Source organism: Rhinatrema bivittatum, chromosome 5 (genome assembly GCF_901001135.1).
Source record: "Rhinatrema bivittatum chromosome 5, aRhiBiv1.1, whole genome shotgun sequence".
NCBI lineage: Eukaryota > Metazoa > Chordata > Amphibia > Gymnophiona > Rhinatrematidae > Rhinatrema > Rhinatrema bivittatum.
Window position 1 is genome coordinate 214,579,127 of NC_042619.1, and position 18,622 is coordinate 214,597,748.

Genomic DNA, 18,622 nt, shown 5'->3' on the forward strand with positions numbered 1-18,622 from the left:
AAATGAGGCTTGACCGACGTGCTGCAAATGCGCAGTAGAGAGCAGCTTTACTGTGCATGTGCGGGCAAACACGTCTGTCAGAGCACAGAGTCAGCTCTTTGAAAACATGGCAGCAGCGGCGAGGAGCAGTAGCGGCGGCGTGCGCGAGGGAGGGAGGGAGGGACCTCCCCAGAGATCTTCTGTTTGTGCCATCCGAAGGGGTTGTGAATGAGCTGAGAGGGGGAGTGACTGAGGGGGGAAGAAAATGGACCGAAAAAAAAATAATGTAGTCCGTTGTTATGGGCTTAACAGCTAGTATATATATAAATGATCTGGAAAGGAATAAGATGAGTGAGGTTATCAAATTTGCGGATGATACAAAATTATTCAGAGTAGTTAAATCACAAGCAGATTGTGATACATTATAGGAGGACCTTGCAAGATTGGAAGACTGGGCATCCAAATGGCAGATGAAATTTAATGTGGACAAGTGCAAGGTGTTGCATATAGGGAAAAATAAAGGAAAATTAGTTTCTTACCTGATAATTTTCGTTCCTGTAGTACCACGGATCAGTCCAGACACCTGGGTTTTGCCCCTGCACCAGCAGATGGAGAGAGCAAGATTTTGATTGGCTCAGCCCTGCATATATATAGCAGCGTGTCAGCCTCAGCCTTACGTAATGTCAAAGCAGAATGAGCAAACAAAACAAACTAACTAAATTGGCCCTAAAAAACCCACGGCCAAGTTCAAACCCCCAACAGGAACAAGACTCCCAGAACCAAAGGAGTAAACAATAGAACATCAAAAACCACGAGCGGACTCTCCGTTACTTCAAAAGATATACGCAAACAGACAGAATAGAGCAAGGGCGGGTCCCTGGACTGATCCGTGGTACTACAGGAATGAAAATCAGGTAAGAAACTAATTTTCCTTTCCCTGTACGTACCCGGATCAGTCCAGACACCTGGGATGTACCAGAACTAACTTACTTAGGGTGGGGGCTCAGAGAGTCCCGCTCGAAGAACGCCCTCACCAAAAACACCCGAAGCTGTAGCCTGAACATCCAAACGATAATGCCTCGCAAAAGTATGCAAGGATTTCCAAGTAGCTGCCCAACAAATTTCCTGAGGCGACACGTGAGGATTCCGCCCAAGAGGTGGCCTGAGACCGCGTCGAATGAGCCCGAATAGTATCATTGTCCGACACTCTGACCGCCTTCCCCTGAATCAATGGAAGAAAGGCGTGAAGCGTCAAGGCTACTGCCCTGGTCTCTAAGTGTTTTATGGACCACTGAGACTGCACCCGGGACCACCTGCCCTGCACCAAATGTCCAAGACAGACCACTCCCCAGCCGGAAAGACTGGCATCCGTGGTGACCACCGTCCATTCGGGCATCACTAGAGACACTCCAGACGTCAAGTGATCCGACACGAGCCACCAAGGAAGACTGGCCCTCGCCTGGTCCGTAAGTGGAAGCGGTAGATGGAATTGTTCAGACACAGGCTTCCAGCGGGACAGTAATGCTGACTGCAACTGTCGTAGATGTGCGAAAGCCCAGGGCACCAAAGATATCGTGGACGCCATGGATCCCAAGACCTGCAGAAAATCCCGCACCCAAGGCATCGATAAGGACAAGAGGCGGCACACTCAAGTCTGCAGCTTGACAATCCTCTCCTGGGTGAGGAACACTTTTCCCTGCTTCGAATCGAATAGCGCCCCCAGAAATTCCAAGGACTGAGTAGGGATCAGGTGACTCTTGGAAAGATTGACCAACCACCCAAGAGCGCGCAAGAGCTGTAGAACCCTGGCGACCGACTTCTGACACAGCAACTCCGACTTCGCCCGGATCAACCAATCGTCCAAATAGGGATGCACCAGAAACCCATCTGAGTTATGCTGCCACTACCACCATCACTTTGGTGAACGTGTGCGGCGTGGTGGCAAGACCGAACGGAAGAGCTTTGAATTGATAATGCCTGCCCAGGATGCAGAATCTGAGAAACCTCTAAGACTGCTGAATTCCTATGTGCAGATAGGCTTCCGTAAGATCCAAGGAGGCCAGAAATTCGCCGGGATGAACCGATGCGACCACAGAACGGATCGTTTCCATTTTGAATCGTGGAATCCGTAGACACCTGTTGACTCCTTTTAAGTCCAGGATTGGTCTGAAGGTTCCCTCTTTCTTAGGCACTATGAAGTAAATGGAGTATCGCCCCGTGCGTCGCTGTCCAGGAGGCACGGGAGTGATTGCCCTCAAGTCTTCTAGGCGCTGCAGAGAGTGTCCTGCACCACCTCATGCTTCTCTCGATATTCACACGGGGAAACGAGAAAGATTTGCCCCTTAGGGAATAGCCACTGCTATCAATTGCATCAGTAGCATGGGATCTTCTTGGTGTTTGGGTAATTGCCAGGTTCTTGTAGCCTGGTTTGGCCTCTGTTGGAAACAGGATGCTGGGCTTGATGGACCCTTGGTCTGACCCAGCAGGGCAATTTCTTATGTTCTTATGTACAAAATCTAAAGCGTAACCTTGACTTATCACAGAGAGGACCCACTGGTCCGACGTTATCTTGGCCCATTCCTCGACAAAAAAAGAGATAGCCTGGCTCCCACGATTGGGACCAGGTAAGGAACGGGCCACACAATCCTCATTGGGAAGCCTTAGCCCCCATTCCTGCTGGGGCTCCGGTTTGCCTCCCAAAATGTCTGCCACGAAAGGACTGCGACCACGACGACTGTCGCGCCGAGCTTGAACGGTAGGACGTACCAGACGACCTCGCTGGTCTAGACTTCCTATTCCCCCGAAACCGGTGCTTATTGGAATAGGAACTCCTAGTCCGAGGCCTATCCTCCGGTAAACGAAAAGCCCCGTTTTCCCCTAAAGACTGCATGAGATCATCCAACTGCTTGCCAAACAATAACTTCCCTTTGAATGGAAGGGAACCAAGGTGAGCCTTTGACGAACCATCTGCCGCCCAATTCCGAAGCCATAAAAGACGACGCGTTGAAACCACTGAAACCATAGATCTTGCAGACGTGCGTAGAAGATCATACAAGGCATCAGCACTGTAAGCGATCACCGCCTCCAGACGATCCGCTTGAGCTGCTTCTGCCTCTGAGAGCCCCTTCATTGGCTAGAAGCTGTTGCGCCCAGCGCAGGCCCGCCCTCAAGGCAAAATTACTGCATATAGCTGCTTGGACCCCCAGAGCCGAGACTTCAAACACCTTAAGTTGAAGTTCAAGTTTTCTATCCTGTAAGTCCTTGAGGGCAGTAGCTCCTGTACCTGGAATGGTCGACCTCTTCGTCACAGCCGAGTCCACTCTAGGGAGGCGGAGAATCTCCAGCGCTTCCTCTGGTAATGGATATAATTTATCCATGGCCTTACTGACCTTCAGCCCGAGCTCCGGAGTATCCCATTCCCGGAACAAGATATCCGTCGCCGAATAATGAAATGGGAACGCAACTGACGGACCACTGAGGCCCAACAAAACCAGGTCCATCTTGGTTCCCGGACGGGACTCCACTGGAGGCACCTCCAAGCCGAGTTCCTGAAGAATGGCTGGAATAAGTGGGGACAGCTCTTCTTTTTTAAAGAGGCGAATGACCTTAGGGTCGTCCCCTTCTACCGCTGTGGAACCTTTAGTGGTACCAGCTTTTGCTGACACGTCTCCTTCCGCCCCACCAGTACCCACCTCGGGGCTCAAAGGGCAGATCCATCTCGTCTTGAGACGTGGACTCTGTGTACGAGTCCTGAGTAACTGACCTGAGACGTCTTATCCTTTGGTGGGTTGGAGCCCTTCCTGGACTCATCCCTGGAACGTCTCTTCCTAGACTTCTGTTTCCTAGATGACTTTTTCCTCAGAACCTTGTGTTTCAGAACCTTCTGTAGCAACAGCACCAAGTCAGAGGAAAAAGTGGAGGCCGACGAGCAGGAAGCCTCCTCAGGGCTATCTTCAGATAGAGGAGAGGCAGTCCCCTCCAGGGCGTCCCCCCCGAGACAGCCGTTGAGGAGAAAGTGCGGGAGGCACCAGAGCCTCCCCCAGAGCCGCCCTCTTGGCCTCTTGAAAAGTTTCCAAAATGGCCACCGTTCCCGCGCTAAGCGGGAACGGCTCTGTAGACGCTGAGGTAAGGTTTCCCCGAACCGCGGCGCCCGAGACCGGCCTCCCCGACCAGCCCCAGACGGACCTTCACCACCTGGTACACAATTAGCGCAAACCCCATCGCGTGACAAGCTGACCCCCGCGGCATCGGACTCCCCCCTGCAACTAATAAAAATGAAAAACGAGTCGAAATAAAATTAAAACGAGCAGCGGAGAGTCGGCGCGCTGAGTAAAAAATAAAGCAGGTTTTTTTTGGTTTTTTTAAATGCTTGCCAGCGCTGTCCCAGGTACTGGACTCCTGCTCCAGTAGGGGTGAGTGAACCGGGCTCCCCGGTGTCAACCCCCAATGCTGCTAACCGGAAAAGGCCAGGTCCTCGACCCTTAGCAGCAGCCTCGACCGGGGAGGGGGGGAGAAGAGATCCCCTCAGGACTTTCAACCCCCCTGGGAGGAACTCACGGTGCGGGACAGGCTTCAAAATTCTTCTAAACCCTTTTTCTTTCTTTTTTTTTTTTAAACTCTCAGAAAAAAAAACCTAACACTACCACAAACACCAAGTTTCACAGAGACTGAGGCTTAGCAACTGCACCATCTGCTGGAGACAGAGAAAGACAGAGGCTGAGGCTGGCACGCTGCTATATATATGCAGGGCTGAGCCAATCAAAATCTTGCTCTGTCTCCATCTGCTGGTGCGGGGGCAAAACCCAGGTGTCTGGACTGATCCGGGTACGTACAGGGAACTCTTGCTGTAGTTACATGATGTTAGGTTCCATATTAGGAGCTACCACACAGGAAAAAGATCTAGGCATCATAGTGGATACTTTAAAATAGTCGGCTCAGTGTGCTGCAGCAGTCAAAAAAGCAAACAGAATGTTAGGAATTATTAGGAAAGGAATGGTTAATAAAACGGAAAATGTCATAATGCCTCTATATCGTTCCATGGTGAGACCACACCTTGAATACTGTGTACAATTCTGGTCACCACATCTTAAAAAAGATATAGTTGAGATGGAGAAGGTACAGAGAAGGGCAACCAAAATGATAAAGGGAATGGAACAGCTTCCCTATGAGGAAAGGCTGAAGAGGTTAGCTGTTCAGCTTGGAGAAGAGACGGCTGAGGGGGGATATGATAGAGGTCTAAGATCATGAGAGGTTTTGAACGAGTAGATGTGACTTATTTACACTTTCGAATAATAGGACTAGGGGGCATGCCATGAAGTTAGCAAGTAGCACATTTAAGACTAATCTGAGAAAATTCTGTGTCACTCAACGCACAATTAAGCTATGGAATTTGTTGCCAGAGGATGTGATTAGTGCAATTAGTGTAGCTGGGTTCAAAAAAGGTTTGGATAAGTTCTTGGAGGAGAAGTCCTTTAACGGCTATTAATCAAGTTTACTTAGGGAATAGCCACTGCTATTAACTGCATCAGTAGCATGGGATCTTCTTAGTGTTTGGGTACTTGCCAGGTTCTTGTGGCCTCTGTTGGAAACAGGATGCTGGGCTTGTTGGACCCTTGGTCTGACCCAGCATGGCAATTTCTTATGTTCACTAAAGCACATGGAAGCCAAATCCCCCTACATCCAAGCGATAATGCTTAGCAAAAGTGAGCAACCAAAAGTACTAGCAGAAGCCTAATCTGACTTTGCAACTTCAGCACTCACTCCGTGAGAAACTCTCCAGTGTGTTGAACTGAGCTCCCAGGTACTCTAGAGCTTGTAAGAGGATTAAATGGCTCGTTGCTAAGTTCACCCCCATCCTAGAGAGTCTTCAAGCATGTTGGTAACTTTTGTACTGATTGTCAAGGGTCCTCTAGTTTCACATGAATGAACCAGTCCAGACAGATGCTATAACACACCCTCCCTTTTGCGATGAAGGTGCCCCCACCACCACCATCACCTTGGTGAAGGTACATGGAGCTGACGCCAGAGGGAAGGGCTTGAAACAGAGAATGTTCCCTTAGGACCATGAAACCTCAGGATTCTCTGGTGCTCCGGCCTGATGGCTATGTGTAGATACACCTCAATCAAGATGAGAGATTCCAAGAAGTCTCCCTTGTGTACTTCCGTTATAACGGACCTCAGTTTCCATGTGGAAACAGAACAGAGCTGCATTTATCTTCTTTAAAGGAAAACTGGTTCTTACCTGCTAATTTTCATTCCTGAATAACCACACATCAGTCCAGACGAGTGGGTTTATGCATCCCTACCAGCAACATCCAGAATCAAGGAAGTCTTTCGAAAGATGGGAACGGGTCTCTGGACTGATTTGTGGTACTGAAAATTAGCAAGAATGAACCAATTTTCCTTTTCTGTTTGTGCCCTGGATCAGTCCAGATGAGTGAGATGTACCCAAGTCCCTCTACTCTGGGCGGGATCCCAAAAGACCCACACAAACTCTCTCCAAACAATTGCCTGCTCTAGGGCATGCACATCTAAGCAATAATGTTTGGTAAAAGTGTGAAGAGAAGACCATGTCGCCACACAGTAGATCTCCTGTGGAGAAAGAAATTGACACTCCGCCAAAGAGGTTGCCTGCGCCCTAGTGGAATGTGCTTGCAACCTCTCCATCACCGGCCGACCCTTGCAGGTGTAAGCCGAAGCTATCGAGCCTTTGGAAGCCTTATTTCCCTTCTTGGCTCCATTGAACAGGACAAACAGATGATCTGATCTCTGGGATTAATCACCTTGAGATATCACAAAAGGATACAATGCATGTCCAATAAACGAAGTTTGAGTCATCGAAGAATCTGTTGCCAAGTTCAAAAAGGCAGGAAACTCCACCACCTGGTTAAGGTGAAAAGAGGACACTACCTTTGGCAAAAAGGAAGGAACTGATTGTAAGGAGACCCCATTGTCTGAAAAATAGAGGAAAGTGTCCCTACACAACGCTTACAGCTCAGATTAGTCTGAACAAATAGCCACCAGGAAAACAGTCTTCAAGGTTAAATCTTTCAATGATGCCCTCTGCATCAGTTAAAAGGGGGCCCACACAGCATCCGAAGAACCAAATTCAGATTCTATGCTGGGCAGATCTTCCACACTGGAGGACACAGATGCATTGCCCCTCTCAGAAAACAAGCCACAGCTGGCTGAGATGCTAGTGGCTTTCCCTGAATCCTGCTGCACATGGAATCCAAAGCTGCTACTTGGACCCGGAGGGAACTGTATGCTAGCCCCTTAGATAACCAGCATTGCAGAAATTACAAGATCTGCGGGACGTCCACCTCTGAATCATGGTGTTTAAAAGAAGTTCCAGTCCTTAAATACTCCCCATCGGACATAAGCCATTGAAATGTAAGGCCTCCTTGCCTGAAGCAAAGTTGCAATAACTGGCTCAGAGTATCCCTTCAAATGGAGCCGCTGCCTCTCAAACACCAGGCTGCTAGACAGAAGCAATCCTCCCGCTCTGAATGAACAGGTCCCTGGTGAAGTAACTCAGGTAAGCCAAGCAAATAAGTCCATCCACTACAAGACACAAGGTCCGCAAACCACAGCTGCTGCGGCCACTCGAGCACCACCGGAATCACCCTGCCCGGATGAGTTTCGATGTGCAGCAGCACCCGGCCTACGAGTGGTCATGGAGGAAACGTACTGCAAGAGGTGTGTCTGCCACCACTGAGAGCATCTATAAGTATACCCTCCGATCAGACCTCCCATCTGCAACTGAAAAAGCAACCCATTTTTTCATTCGCTAGAGTTGCCATGAGGTCTATCACTGATTCTTCCCACCTTGCTTGCAGCAAGGCGAAGGCTTCGGCAGACAAATCTCAGTCCCCCAGATCCAAATGATGCCTGCTGAGGAATCTGCTTGCACATTGTCCACAGTGGCCACATGAAAAGAAGCTAGTATCTCCAGATGTTTGTGGGCGGAGAAACAGCTCCTGGGCTTCCAAAATGCCACTAGACTACTCTTTGTACCACTGAATTGATGTATGCTACTGTTGTCGCATTGTCTGATAATACTTGCAGTGATTTGCCCTGAATGAGCGGAAGAAAGGCCAACAAGGCCTTGCACATGTTTCCAATCGATTGATTGACCAAGCCGCCTCCTCTGGCAACCAATGGCCCTGGGCTGATTTCCCCAGGCAAATTGCCTCCATCCAGAGAGGCTGGAATCCATGGTTACAAGTATCTAGCTGGGCATTTCCAGATCCATTCCCTTCGAGATGGTGGCTGTTCCAGCACCATGAAAGACTGGACCTGGCCTCCTCTGGCAATGGACGCTGAAATTCTTCCAGCTGGATAACACCCTCCTGCAGAGAACACATGTGAGCAAAAGCTCATGGCACTAAATCCAGCATATAAGCCATGGACCCCAGGACCTGTAGGTAATCCCAAACCTTGGGCACCACCAAGCTCTGCAACTGAAGAACCTGAATCTGCAGCTTGAGAAATGTGGTCAGGAACATCTTCCCCAGACTAGTATAGAAGTGAGACCCTAGGTACTCCAAGGATTGAGTCTGCTTCAGATGACTCTCCTGCTAGGTTAGTCACCAAGCCCAGCACACCCAGAAACTGAAGCACCTGCTGGACTGAGACCACACTACCTCCAACTTTGCTCAGATGAGCAAATAGTCTAGGTACAGGTGCACCAGAATGCCCTCTAGGGCCACCGCTACTACTACCATCACCTTTGTGAATGGGTTAGTGATGGCACAGCGCACAAAGGGAAGAGCTCAAAACTGGAAATGTTCTCCCAAAATCATGAATTTCAGAAGCCTGTTTGTGTCAAATAGGGATATGAAGGCAGGCCTCTGACAGATCCAGGGACGCTAAAGACTCCCCTTTGCGCACCACCACCACTATCACAGTGTGCAAAGTCTCCATCTGAAACCACGGCACCTGGAGGGCAAATTCACCTTCTCAGGATAAAGAATGGGCTGAAAAGCCCCTTCCTTCTTTGGGACCACCGAGTAAACTGAATTCCTGCCCACTCTCCTGAGGGGGCACAGGAACAGTGCAAAGAAGCTGTAATCACCATAGCGTGTCCCGCACCACTTCCTGCTTGCTCTGGGAGATGCAGCAGGAGACTATAAAGGCGTCCCTGAGTGGCCGAGAAATTTCTAAGGCGTAACCGTCTCTTACTACCTCAAGGATCCACTGTCATGTGTCTTCTGCACCCAGGACAAACAGGCTCTCTGCATCAGACTTCCACACACCACTGCTCGAAGGGCCAAAGCAGAAACTCCAAAAAGCTGCTTAAGCAGAAAGTTCAGCTTCCTATCCTGGAGATCCTTGAGAGCCGCTGCTCCCATCACCAGGATGGTAGTCTTCTTAGTAACCACCAAAATGGCTGCATCCACCTTGAGAGCTCGAAGCAGGGTAGTAATGACATCCTCCTGGTAGCCTTTACTCCTCAGCCACCTCCTCTCAAAAGCCAGGCCCCTAGACAGAAGCGATCTGCCTGGTTGAAAAATATGGGGCCTTGCTGTAGCAGGTTCAAAAGATGAGCCAGGTGCATGGGACCGCCCAATGCCAGATTGAACAGGTCTGCAAACCAAGGTCTTCAGGCCACCAAAATCACCGGACCAGGATGAACCTATTCTCCGAAGAATCTTTTCTATCAGAGGCAATGGAGGAAACAAAGCAGAACTGTGTTCAGCCACAGGAGGACCAGGGCATCGACCCCTTCTGCTCAGGGTGTTCTCTGGCGATAAGCAGTGTGGGGCCTTGGTATTCCTGTGCATCGCCATCAAGTTCAGATGGGGTAAACTGCCTTGAGAGAGTTCTTTCACCGTAGCCCGAAGGGGCTCGAACAGGGCAGTACAAAGAGCCCGAAGAACGAGATTGAGACTCCACGACGGGTAAGTGGAGCAAATGGGTGGCCTCAGGTGCTTGACGCCTTTCAAGAAATTAACCATGTCCGGATGAGACGCCAAGGGATGCCCGTCTACTCTATCAAGAAGGACTCAGAGGGCGGACAATTGAATGCGTAAAAGGAGAGACCTTTGGAAAGACCTTTTTGGAGGAAACAGAACCACCAAAATTGGAGCGGAGCGAGTCAAAACACCCGATTCAGTACAGACGGACTCAAAATCCTTCCACACACGCACTTAAGTTAATGTGGGCTATTTGTAAGCCCGCATAAGAGTGGAGATAGTCCCCTCTCTATAGCCCTTACGCCTCAGACGTCGCCTTTCAAAAGCCAGGCCGCTAGACAAAAAGTGATCGGCCTAGTCAAAAAATACGGGCCCCTGTCGGAGCAGGCGAGGAAGATGGCTAAGACGAAGCGGCCCATACGTGGCCAGGTTGACTAGGTCCGCGAACCACGGTCTGCGGGGCCATTCGAGCGCTACCAGCACCACTGGCTCCAGATGAAGTTCTATTCTTCGGAGAACTTTTCCCACCAGAGGCCACGGAGGGAACATGTAAAGAACGTCGTCTGTGGGCCAGGGGAGAGCTACAGCATCCACACCCTCCGAACAATGCTCCCTCCAGCGGCTAGAGAACCTGTTGGCCTTGGCATTGCGCAAGGTCGCCATGAGGTCCAGGTGAGGGGGACCCCACCTGTCGACAATCAGATCCATGGCTTCGTCCGAGAGTTCCCACTCTCCCGGATCCAGAGACTGACGACTGAGGAAGTCTGCCTGTACATTCTTCCTTGCCCACAATATGGGAGGCCGCCAGGGAGTCCAGATGATGCTCCGCCCAAGCAAAGAGACTGCTGGCTTCTAGGGCCACCAGGTGACTGCACATGTCCCCCTGGCGGTTGATATAAGCAACCGTGGTGGAGTTGTCTGATAGGACCCTCACCGCCTAGCCGCGGATTAAGGGTAGAAACTCCTGTAGCGCCAGACATACTGCTCGGGCTTCCAGCCGATTGATGTGCCACTGAGTGAGCCGGAGACCAAATCACCTGCGAGGACTGGGACTGGCAGACTGCTCCCCAGCTGGAGAGACTGGCATCCATGGTCACTACCATCCACTGTGGAGTCAGAAGAGGCATTCCCCAGATGAGATGAGGGAGCGAAAGCCACCACTGCAAGTTCCACATGGTCCCTCCCCCTTTCGGTCTCTACCGAAAGGGGGAGGGACCATGTGGAACTGCTCTGACACCAGCTGCCAACGGAATAGTAAAGCTCTCTGCAATGGACGCATATGCGCAAAAGCCCATGGGACGAGGTCGAGGGTGGAGGCCATTGAGCCCAGAACTTGGAGATAGTCCCACGCTATCGGAAGAGGGCGAGGAGTTCCCATACCTGATTGGTCAGTTTGAGAGCTTGAGCGCTAGGCAGGGACACCTTGCCAACCCGCATATTGAAACGGGCCCCCCAGGAATTCCAACACTTGGGAAGGCTGGAGATTGCTTTTGGGAAAATTGACTATCCATCCCAGGGAAGAGAGGAGAGCTAGGACCCGATCCACTGCCTGCAGAGATTCGCTGACTTGGCCTGCACGAGCCAGTCGTCCAGATAGGGGGGGTGGACTAGGACTCCTCGGAGAAGGGCAGCCGCCACCACCACGGCCTTTGTGAAGGTACGTGGGGCAGTGGAGAGGCCGAATGGCAACGCTCTGAACTTAAAATCCCGGCCGAGGATGTGGAAGTGAAGATACTTTTGGTAATTGCGGTGGATCGGAATATGGAAGCAGGCCTCTGTCACATCGAGAGAGGCAAGGAATTCGCAGGGATGAACCACTGCGATAACTGCTCTCAGGGTTTCCATGCGAAAATGTGGGATCTTGAGGGCCTGATTGACCCTCTTGAGGTCCAGTATCGGACGGAAGGAACAGTCCTTCTTGGGTACGATGAAGGAAATAGAATACTGGCCGGCACAGTTCCTGCTGCAGGACTGGGACAATGGTGCTTAGACTCTGGAGTCTAAGCACCATTGCATCAGTAGTATGGGATCTTTAGTGTTTGGGTAATTGCCAGGTTCTTGTGGCCTGGTTTGGCCTCTGTTGGAAACAGGATGCTGGGCTTGATGGACCCTTGGTCTGACCCAGCATGGCAATTTCTTATGTTCTTATGTCTGTAATCGACATGGTTCAGGGGCACTCCTGACATTTTCGGTAACCTGTTGCCATAATGGTAGAGGTTGAGGCCCAAAAACGGTCAATGGCCTGCAGACATCAAAAAAGGTGGAGGCAGGAATCGACTGGGAATAGTGAACTTACTCACCGAACGATAGAAAAACACTATTCTGATGGGAGACCCCTATGAGGCAATGATTATTTATTTATTTATTTTTTAAAGTAAAATAGGAAAATTAGTTCTTACCTGATAATTTTCGTTCCTGTAGTACCAAGGATCAGTCCAGACAGTAGGGTTTTGTCTCCCTTCCAGCAGGTGGAGTCAGAGGTCAAAGTTCTAAGCACCTCCCATATCCCAGGGTGCCTCCTGCGATCCTCCAGTATTTTGAATAACAAAGCAGAAACTCATGAAGAAGGATAATCAATGACTAGATCAACTATATTATATGAATAGAACAAATACATAACATGAAAAAAATAACATAATAGTCAGAGCTTCTTAAATCATTGCATAGTAAAAATATAAAAAGGAAATCAAAATAAGAAATAAACAGTATTCAATAGCGAACTCTCCGGAAAAAAACTGGGCGGGCATCTGGACTGATCCTTGGTACTACAGGAACAAAAATTAATCAGGTAAGAACTAATTTTCCTTTCCCTGTACATACCAGGATCAGTCCAGACAGTAAGGATGTACCCTAAATGGGGTGGGATCCGGAGAGTCCCGCCTTCAACACACTAGTGCCGAAAGTCGACATCTGGAGCGCGAACGTCCAAACAATAATGTTTGGCAAAAGCATGCAAAGATTTCCAAGTCACAGCTCTACAAATTTCTTGTGGTGAAACAATGACTCTCGGCCCAAGATGCCACCTGAGAACGTATCGAATGCGCCTTGAGACCATCAGGAACTGGACGACCGTTACAAATGTATGCCGAAGCAATGGCCTCCTTCAACCATCGTGCAATGGTAGCTTTTAAAGCCTGATAGCCCTTCTTAGGACCACTCCATAGAACAAAAAGGTGGTCCGAAAGACGAAAGGCATTAGTAATCTCTAAATAACGTAAAAGCACTCGGCGGACATAAAGTCTTTTTAAGTCTCATGATTGAGAAGATTTATCCAAATCTGGAAAAGCTGGCAATTCAACAGACTGATATGAAAAGAGGAAACCACTTTGGGCTAAAAGGATGGTACTGTACGTAATGATATACCTGAATCTGAAATTCTTAAGAAAGGATCACGGCAAGACAATGCCTGAATCTCTGAAATGCGCCGAGCAGAACAAATTGACAAGAGAAACACTGCCTTGAGCGTTAAGTCCTTCAAAGTTGTTCGCTTAAGGGGTTCAAAAGGAGGAGCATAAAGACTACGAAGAACCAAATTCAGATTCCAAGATGGACAGATAGCCCGGATTGGTGGTTTCAAATGTTTGGCTCCTTTGAGAAAACTGACAACATCCTGATGCATAGCAATACACACCATTCTCCTTACCCCTTAAACAGCCAATTGCCACAACTTGGACGCGGAGCGAATTATAAGCTAGACCCTTTTTTAAACAGTCTTGTAAGAAAGCCAAAATGTCTAAGACTGTAGCTATGCGCGGAGATAAGCCGGACTTACTACACCAAGCAAATACCTTCCATACTAACATAGGTGAGAGAAGTAGGTGGTTTTCTCGAACTAAGCATGGTGGTGATGACTGAGTCTGGATAGCCTCTTTTTTTTTTTAATTGCCACCTTTCATAAGCCAGGCCGCTAGACAAAAGTGAAACACCTGGTCGAAATATACTGGACCTTGTCGAAGGAGATTGTTGAGGTGGCCTAGGCGGACTGGACCATCGATTGCTAAGTTGATGAGATCCGCATACCATGGTCTGCGAGGCCATTCTGGAGCAACGAGAATCACCGGACCTTCGTGGGATTCTAATAGTCTCACGACTTTTCCTATTAGTGGCCATGGTGGAAACACATAAGGATGTCTTTGGGCCAAGGTAGAACCAAGGCATCCACCCCTTCCGCTCCGTGTTCTCTCCTTAGACTGTAGAATCGAGCCACTTTCGCATTGTCGCGGGTAGCCATCAGATCTAGCCTCGGTGTCCCCCACCTTCGGATGAGTATGTTCATTGCCTCCCAGGAAAGTTCCCACTCTCCGGGATCTAAGATACTGACGACTTAGAAAGTCCGCTTGAACATTGTCTACTCCTGCTATGTGTGATGCTGTTAGACGGCGTAGATGAGACTCTGCCCAGGTCATTAGCATGTCTGCTTCTATGGCGACAGAGCGACTTTGTGCCACCTTGTCTGTTGATGTACACTACTGTCGTGGCATTGTAGGAGAGAACCCTCACTGACTGATGCTGAATAAGTGGCAGAAATCTGCGGCGTGCTAGTCGTACCGCTCTGGTTTCCAAGCGATTGATGGACCATTTGGCCTGTGAATCTGTCCATCGACCTTGTATCGATTGTGACTGGCATACAGCTCCCCAACCGAAGAGACTTCCATCCGTTGTCATCAATATCCACTGAGGAGGTTCCAGATCGATCCCCTTCTGTAGGTGATGTGGCACTAACCACCACTTTAAACTGGACCGAGCTGGCTCCAGAAGTGGTAGAGGAAGATGAAACTCCTCTGACTTGGGGTCCCACCTGGAAAGAAACGCCTTTTGCAAAGGTCTTAAATGTGCAAAAGCCCATGGGACCATATCCAGAGTAGATGCCATAGAACCAAGAACCTGTAAATAATCCCATACCGTAGGAAAACTCAGATCCAAAAGGCGACGAACTTGCGCCATTAATTTGAGCATTCAATCCTGTGGAAGAAAAAAAAAAAAAACTTTCCCCACAGCTGTATCGAATCGAGCACCCAGAAACTGCAATACCTGTTTCGGAACCAGATGACTTTTCTTGAAGTTGACTACCCAACCTAGTGTATGAAGAAGATGTAAAACCTTCTGAATTGCCAGTCTGCAAAGAGTCTGGGACTTTGCCCGGATGAGCCAATCGTCGAGATAGGGATGAACTAAAATCCCTTCCAGTCTTAACTCTGCTGCAACTACCACCATCACCTTGGTAAATACTCGTGGCGCCGTTGCTAGACCAAAAAGGAAAAGCTCGAAACTGATAGTGTTCGCCCAACACCATGAAACATTTCTGATGTGCCTCCTGAATTGGACTATGAAGATAAGCTTTGGTTAGATCTAGAGGCCAAAAATTCGTTCTTGTGAATGGCCGCAATCATGGATCTTAAGGTCTCCATGCGGAAATGAGGAACCCGAAGTGACTTGTTTACTGCCTTCAAGTCCAAGATCGGACGAAATGTCCCTTCTTTTTTGGGAACAATGAAATAAATTGAATAACGCCCTGTCTGATGTTGTGACCGAGGGACCGAAACAATAGCTCCTAGATCCTGCAAACGTAAGGTTTGACAGTTTTTGTTTTAGAAAAGAACCGCTCGGAGAAACTAGAAAAAGATCCTGTAACGGGCGGGCAAAATCCAAAGCGTTGCCTTGTTTTATAATATTGAGGACCCAATGGTCTGAGGTAATTTTGACCCATTCCTTGTGAAAAAGAGAGAGACGTCCTCTTATCTCTGGCACCAAGGAATGGGCCGGCATACCTTCATTGGGAAGTTTTGGAGGTTGGAAAAGTTTGGGAGGTGTTAGTACGGAGAGGCCATCTCCCACGAAAGGAATTGGACCATACCTGGGCTCTTGAAAGTTGTTGGCGTGTAGAAAAAGTTGGTATTCTACAAGATCAAAAGTGTCTCTGGCCCCTAAAACGACCCCTAAAGGTATTAAAGGAACGATAGGAACGCGGTCTATCCTCCGGTAACTTATACACTTATCACCTAAATCCTTAATGAGCTGCTCCAACTCTTTCCCAAAAAGCAAGGATCCCTTAAAAGGAAAGAACCCAATCTAGATTTGGATGTTGCATCTGCTGCCCAATGGCGAAGCCAAAGAAGTCTTCTTGCCGATACTGCAGAAGCCATTGTACGAGAAGAAGTACGTAAAAGGTCATACAACGCATCAGCCGTATATGCCACCACTGATTCCAAACGGTTGGCTTGCTCAAGTTCTGCTGCTGGTAAATCCTGAGAGGTAAGCAGCTGTTGAACCCACCGAAGGGTAGCTCTCTGCATTAGACTACTGCACACCGCCGCCCGTACCCCTAAGGCGGATACCTCAAAGATACGTTTAAGAAGAACCTCAAGTTTTCTATCTTGAAAATCCTTGAGAGCAGTGCCTCCAGTAACTGGAATTGTGGTGTGCTTAGCAATAGCAGAAACTGCAGAATCCACTTTAGGGACTTTCAGTAAATCCAGAAATTCTTGTGGAAGCGGATAGAGCTTATCCATAGCTCTAGTAACTTTAAGTCCAGCCTCTGGAACATCTCATTCTCGAGCAAGCAACTGAAAAAGCTTAGGATGAAAAGGGAAAGATTTTGGTGGAGGCCTAATCCCTGAAAGAACAGGATCCCCAGGAGTAGAATCCACCAGTGGCTGTGGTGTTGGAATTGCAAGTTCCTCCAAGAGGATCCAATTCTTCCTTGCGAAACAATCTCAGTACTTGAGGATCATCCCCCTCCACCAGAGCTGATTCCATAATATCCTCATCCACTGTATCAGTTGATGCTCCCAAAATAGTGTCTTGCAAAACTGGATCCTGACTTACAGGAGTCCTATGTGAAATAAATTCATCTGCATGTTTAGGAATTTTAGCAGATGGTGGTTTATTAAATTCAGCATCAGCTGTAGCCTCCAAATATGCCTTGTGCATTAATAAAATAAATTGAGAAGAAAATGGTTGTTTTAATACCTCCTCCAGAGGTAAAGGAGACTGAAAGGAATCATTTTCATTGAAATTTGAGTGCTCTGGACTTAAATTAGGAGGAGATAATCCCTCAAGCAGTTCCCCTGCCCCAGACCGCGGCACACCACGATCAGAATTTAAAATGGCCGCTGCTCCTCCGAGATTCGAAGACTGAGCCGGCTGAGGCAAAGGAACGGGCCGAGACAAATTTAAATCGCACGTCTGCAGTAACTGCCGTTTTCTGCCCACCAGAGGCAGTTCTGACGGCCCTTCGCCGCCAGAAACACATTGAAAACAAAGACTGTCTCTGGAGAGCCACGCTGATGGCTCTGATTGATTTTTTTTTTTAAAAAGAAATTCTGAACCAAAACAAAGACAAAATGCTTTGTCTCAAATCTTTTCGCCTTAAAATAAACAGACTGGTCTTTATTTTATTTATTTTTTTAATCTGTAAAGGATATAGCTAATGGAGCTTCTTCAGGGGAATAAGAACCTCCCTGGAATCTAAACAAAACAGTTAAGCTCCCTTCAGAGGTATAAACTTCTCTGGCACAGAAAAGGGGGAGGGACAGGCCCACCGGTAAATCCCCTCTTTGCCTGGGAATGATAAGGGTCTTCCGGATAAGGCTTAAAGACACAATATTAAAAAGAAAATCTTTAAAAAAAAAATTTTTTTTTTAAACACTAGACGATCTAGTCAAAGATAAGCCAAAAATCATAAATCTCTCTACTGCAAATAAAGATAAGATTACTCAGCTGACTAAAGTAACAGGACCGCAGGGGATGTCTTCCTTCACCTGCTGGAGTCAGAGGAATACTGGAGGATCGCACTAGGATATGGGAGGTGCTTAGAACTTTGACCCCTGACTCCACCTGCTGGAAGGGAGACATAACCCTACTGTCTGGACTGATCCTGGTATGTACAGGGAAACTAATTTTTTCCGTGAGGAAAATTATGAGAAATTCTCAGAGCTCCTAACCATGAGGCAAACTGCAGCGTGGGGGGGGGGGGGGGGGGGGGGGGGGGGGGGGGAGGAAAAAGAGAGACTGAAGGGAGACCCCTGTGGCTGCAGGGATCATGGCATGCTCAGTGTGCCAGTCAAAAGTTCTAGAAACTTTGATAGAAACGTTTTCCATGATAGGGCTCCATCCAGTGACATCACCCACATGTGAGGACTACCATCCTGCTTGTCCTGGGAGATGATGCTACCCAACTAAATTTTATTTGTAATGCAACTTCAAGCACTTAAGATGTCACCAGCATTAGTCAATGCTGCAACACAGAGGAAGACCTGCTTCCTACATGGGGCTATTCTCTAGCAACAGGTCAAACACTACCTGTAGCATTCAGCAGGTCAAGCAGGAAAGAGCGCTTGTCCAACTCTTCCACCCAGACTACTTTCTGGGTGATGTTCTCTGATGTGGAGCCAACTCTGCCAACTGCTAAGAAGATGTACTCATCCAGGAAGTCACGAGCAAGTATCTGTAAAGAGAACACAAGCTTTCTAGCAACTTTATGAGAATAGTTCTGAAAAGTCTTCTCATCTGATTTCATCTTACCTGGATTTCCTTGGGGAAAGTGGCACTGAACATCATGGTGTGCCGCACACCTTTGGGCGGCATAGTGTCTTGTTCAACTATACGCCGAATTTGAGGCTCAAACCCCATATCAAGCATACGATCAGCTTCATCCAAGACCAGATACCTGAAAAGTGGTATTTAAAAAAAAAACAAAGTTCAGAACTAGTATCCTTGTTTAATAA

General features: G+C 48.4%; 1 protein-coding gene across 4 annotated transcripts in view; it reads right to left on the reverse strand.

The window, feature by feature from the left end:
- DDX3X (DEAD-box helicase 3 X-linked) overlaps positions 1-18,622 on the reverse strand; it is a 293,692-nt gene that overhangs the window by 90,420 nt on the left and 184,650 nt on the right. For all 4 annotated transcript variants that reach the window (XM_029603138.1, XM_029603137.1, XM_029603141.1 and 1 more), the window contains 2 exons: positions 18,420-18,564; positions 18,198-18,342 (listed from right to left, as the gene is read on the reverse strand). In XM_029603138.1, the coding sequence (XP_029458998.1) occupies positions 18,198-18,342; positions 18,420-18,564 (290 nt within the window). The remainder of the gene's footprint in view (positions 1-18,197; positions 18,343-18,419; positions 18,565-18,622) is intronic.